Source organism: Pteropus vampyrus, unplaced genomic scaffold (assembly GCF_000151845.1).
Source record: "Pteropus vampyrus isolate Shadow unplaced genomic scaffold, Pvam_2.0 Scaffold255, whole genome shotgun sequence".
NCBI classification, from domain to species: Eukaryota; Metazoa; Chordata; class Mammalia; order Chiroptera; family Pteropodidae; genus Pteropus; species Pteropus vampyrus.
The window spans coordinates 602,938-607,657 of NW_011889036.1; the positions used below are offsets into that span (position 1 = coordinate 602,938).

General features: G+C 34.9%; 1 protein-coding gene and 1 non-coding gene across 4 annotated transcripts in view; both read right to left on the reverse strand.

Moving 5' to 3' along the window:
• The window catches only part of LOC105301930 (zinc finger protein 14-like), a 40,812-nt gene that overhangs the window by 1,596 nt on the left and 34,496 nt on the right, over positions 1-4,720 (reverse strand). For 2 of the 3 annotated variants that reach the window (XM_023520269.1, XM_023520268.1), the window contains exons 2-4: positions 1,336-1,462; positions 1,076-1,136; positions 7-686 (exon numbers count right to left, since the gene is read on the reverse strand). In XM_023520269.1, the coding sequence (XP_023376037.1) occupies positions 7-686; positions 1,076-1,136; positions 1,336-1,462 (868 nt within the window). Of the gene's footprint in view, positions 1-3; positions 687-1,075; positions 1,137-1,335; positions 1,463-4,720 lie in introns of all 3 variants that reach the window. The other variant, XM_023520270.1, reaches the window with a different exon arrangement.
• Positions 3,651-3,777, reverse strand: LOC111729301. Its single transcript, XR_002776179.1, has one exon. It is a non-coding gene; the product is annotated as a small nucleolar RNA SNORA33 (small nucleolar RNA).

A 4,720-nucleotide genomic window follows, 5' to 3' on the forward strand; every position in this document is an offset into this window, starting at 1 on the left:
TGTAATCTCTGTAGGCTTTACCACATTGCTTACATTCATAGGGTTTCACTCCTGTGTGAGTCCTTTCATGTTTTCGAAGATAGTTAAGACAACTGAATGTTTTTCTACATGTTTTACATTCATAGGGTTTCACTCCAGTGTGACTTCTCTCATGTGTTTTTAAGGAAGTGTAATCCCTGTAAGCTTTACCACATTGCTTACATGCATAAGGTTTCTCTCTTACGTGAGTCCTTTTGTGTGTTTTTAAGGAATTATAACATCTGTAGGCTTTACCACATTGTTTACATTCATATAGTTTCTCTCTAGTATGAGTTTTTTCATGTACTTGAACATAACTGGAACTGAAGGCTTTATTACATATTTTACATTCAGAAGTTTCCTCTCCATCGTGATTTTTTTCATGCTTTTCAAAACACTGGCAATAACTGAAGTCTCTCTTGCATATATCAGCTTTATATGGCTTCTCTCCAATTTTCTGATACTCAGAGGGCTCGAGTCCATTGTGACATCTGATGTTCTCATTATGAGATGAATGCTGTATTAAGACTTTTCCACACATACTGTATTCCCATGGTTTTACTCCAACAAGAGTTTTCTCATTCAGATTTAGATCTGAATTTAGAGTGAAGATTTCTCTGCCTTGACTACCTTCCTTCTCTTCACTGATTCTCTCTACCATATGACTTCTGTAAAAACATGAGGCACATTATTAATAATTAATAATTTTGTATTTATCAGAATATTTAAAAATTTTTATGTATAGCAAAAAAAAGCAGTTTTTTAACCTTGTGTAAATGGTTTGAAATTGAATATACTGGATGCTATGCATTAGGGCTTCAGATTTTCTATTATCAAAACAGTCATATTCACATACAGGGTTTATTAACGCTCTTTTTCATTTGAACTACTTTTTAAACACTGAACACTTATGATATATATAAGAAAGTAGTTAAGTGAAAATTTTCTGAGGAGTCATCAATTGGAGGTGAGGGTTGTTTTGGTTGATTCTTTTTAAAATTTTGTAGCATAACAGGTTTCTCAGGTGATACAGTGCTTTGTATTGCATGTGACTCACCTTAGTTTTTTCCCCTGCTTTTTGTACTGATCTTCAATATCACGATCCTTCCAATTCTCTCCTAAAATGCAGATCCAGAAAATTGATTCCAAAGTATTAGAAATTATACAAAAATTATTAGATTCTATTCTAGATGAGCTGTGACCATGCCCAGTTTATTAATCAATGTCCTCCCTTCCCACATGACATGTCTTAGAACAACTTTGATGGGCAAGAAACATCTGTCCTCCAGTAAGGTGAAAATAAATTATCATCTTTACCTACTGAGGCCAGGTTCCTGAAGGTTTCCCACATCACATCTCTATACAGTTTCTTCTGTGAAAGATCCAGTAAAGCCCACTCCTCCAGGGTGAAGGTTATGGCCACATCCTCATAAGCCACTGAGTCCTAAAATAGTCCAAATATGTGTACAGCAGGATGAGTGAGACTGACAGCACTGGACATCCACACTCCATTTACAGGATGGTTACATATGATTCTGTTGTGTCCAAATATTTATTTTATGACTTCATCATCAAAAACTTATTCTCTATTCATACATCTTTATAAATTTAACCCTATCATAAACACATGGAAACTATTATACACTTTTATAGTGATCACATGACATTATTTTTCTCTAATGGCAAGGTTTGGAGCATGTTGGGAAATAAGAGAAATGCTATACAAATGAAACAAACATTATTTTATGACTTTCATCTCCTTATTATCCACAATTTACAGCACTCGATGAAGCAGAGGATCAAATCTACACAGGGTTTCAATGAATAAAAACATAGCGAAAAACTAGTGGCTTTTTGTTCTATTCCTATTACCAAACATGAGAGTCTAGGAGGCCTGTGGCTATCCCGGTATTAACAAAATGCAATAGATGACCATATTATCCTAAAAATTATAATTAGATACATGTGGCAGAATAAAAATATTCTTAGAAGCATTGCTTTTACCTTGTGTAATATTCATCACAGACTCAGGTTTTTGTTTTTGTTTTGGTCTTTCTGATTTAATGAGCTAGACAGTTTTTTGGAACTTCAAGCTCAGATATGAGAAAGAAGGCATGACTACATAGGCCACAAAATTCCTATACTCACGTATAGGGCTATTTCTACCCCATCATTGGTGTGTTTGCGTGCTTGCGCGCGCGCACGCAAACGCACACACGCACACACACACACACACACGCACGCACACTGAAACAATAATATGCCATAAAAGCTTTTTCTGGCAAAACTATAACAGTCTATCCTCAGCAAAGGAGTTCACTGAAGTCCACTATGGTTTGATGGTAAATTTGCCCATGATTATAAAATATGTAAAATTGTCAGTAATGCTTTCCTCCAAAAGGACATAACATCTCCATTCCCCAATCAAGAGGAAGTGTTTCCTGACCAGCCACTCTGGAGGCTGCCCTCCCTTCTTCTGTCATTTTCAAGTGCCCCCAAGGTGTAAAGAGGCATGATCGCTCAACCCCTGAGCATAGGAATCCCTCAGCTGATGACACCACACATGGCTGGCAGGATATGAGTTTATTACTTCCACAATAATCGAGTCTCTGGGAAGCAGAAGGCAGGCCTCTCGGGCTTGAAATAGACAGAAAATAAAGAAAGGTATATGGACTTGTGTTTTTATGAGGCTAGGGGGTGGGTTATGGTGAGTGTTCACACACAAAGGTGGGAGCTTGCGTGGATTCAATCTCTGCTGCCCCGAGGGAGGGAGCACTATGGTTTTCCTATCACCTCATACAGATGTGGGGCACAGGGGGAAGGAGGGATGAGGCTGGAAAACCATCCAGAGTCTGAACAAAAATTGGAGGCCCACTGTCATTTCCAATTTCACACCTTTATATTTAAGGTGTGAAATTGGAAATGACAGTGGGCCTCCAATTTCCCAAAAATCCACCTTAAATATAAAGATACAGATAGATGAAAGGTAAATTAACACAAAAACTTGAATTTCTCTTCTTAGATTTATCAGAGCATTTAAATCCAATGCATCATGTTGTCTCTAAAACAGGAAAGTGAAAATAAAAACATTTTGAAAAATGCCTCAAATATTGTTTTTAACATAGCCTATAGTAAAAAAAAAAAAAAAAATTCAGCAGAATCTCATGCAAAAATAACAAAGAAAAAGGTCAGAACACAATATCCATGAACCCTGGGACAACTTTTTTTAAACATGAGGTTTATATGCACTTAATGGGAATATCCGAAGGAACAAAAGACAGAAATAGAAGAAATCACTGATGTAACAATCACTGAGATTTTTCTAAAATTAATGACAGATAGCACACTCTAGATACAGGAAGCTCAGAGAAAACTAAACATGATAACAGAAATGCACATCTAATATCTCATACTCAAACTACACAAAAATCAAAGACAAAAAGAATATATTGAAAGAAACCAGAGAGGTAAATACCTTAGTTACAGAAAAACAAAAATTAGAACTAAATCAACTTATTTTAGAGTCATAGAGAATTTTTAAAACTAGTATTTAGAAACCTCATCGAGTACTTTGTAACAAAGCTTTCAAGATTAGCTCATGTCTTATGAAAATGGTTCCCATCACTAAAATTTCTTGTAGCCTTTCAGGAATCATAATGACTTCAGTGTTTTTAAGGCTCATAAGATGACTTTAATATTGCCAGCTTTCTCTAAATTTCTCAGAAACACATTGAGGCATGCAGATTCATTGGGTGGCTTAAATCAAATTTATGAGAAATCATGCAAGTGAGAAGAGTGGAATGAAATATTTAGTTTTGTTAAAAACTATCACCCCTAGAATTCTGTATAAAGCAAATTTTTCAAAAAAGAACATGGCCTCTCTGAGATAAAAACTGAAGATTTGTCATTAATACACTTGCATAAAGAGAAACATTAAAAAATAAATCAGAAAGAATGTAAATGATGATGGTGGAGCATCAGAAAAGAAATAGATTAGGTAAAACACCTTTTATATTTATCACAATTAACAGATAACACTTTGTTTACAATATTAGCAATAATGTATATGGTAATCATAAGCCAATGAATAAGTGAAATGTCAACAATGTGACAAGAGGCACAGGAGGCAACTGGGAATAGTGTTGTATGAATTAAAAGCATGACCAGAAAAATGGTACACTCTAACATGACAGAGGCAATAGCTTAGTTGTAAATGTATACTAAAAACTCAAGGGAAACCATTAAAAAGTTAGAAAAATACACATAACTGAGAAGAGAGAAGAAAACAAAGAATCAGGTAAAGTGCTCAATTAAAGCCAAAGAAGGCAGAAAAAGGTAAAAGACAAAAAGAAACAAAGCACAAGGCCAACATACAGAAACAGTAAAAGGTGTGGTAGATATTAATCTAACTGAATCAATTACCACTTTCATCATCACTGGTCTCCCCATACAGTACTGTAATACCAGATATTGGAAATCGCAATTATATGTTGTGTACAAAAAATCCACCTTAAATATAAAGATACAGATAGATGAAAGGTAAATTAAAGAAAAGAAAGCTGGCACAAGTATATGATTTTATACAATGTAGATTCCAGAAAAAGGAAAACTCAGAGATAAAAAGGGGCATTATATAATAAAAGGGGTCCATTCTCAAAAAATGCATATTAATCTTCATGTGTATGTGCATAACAACGGAGAA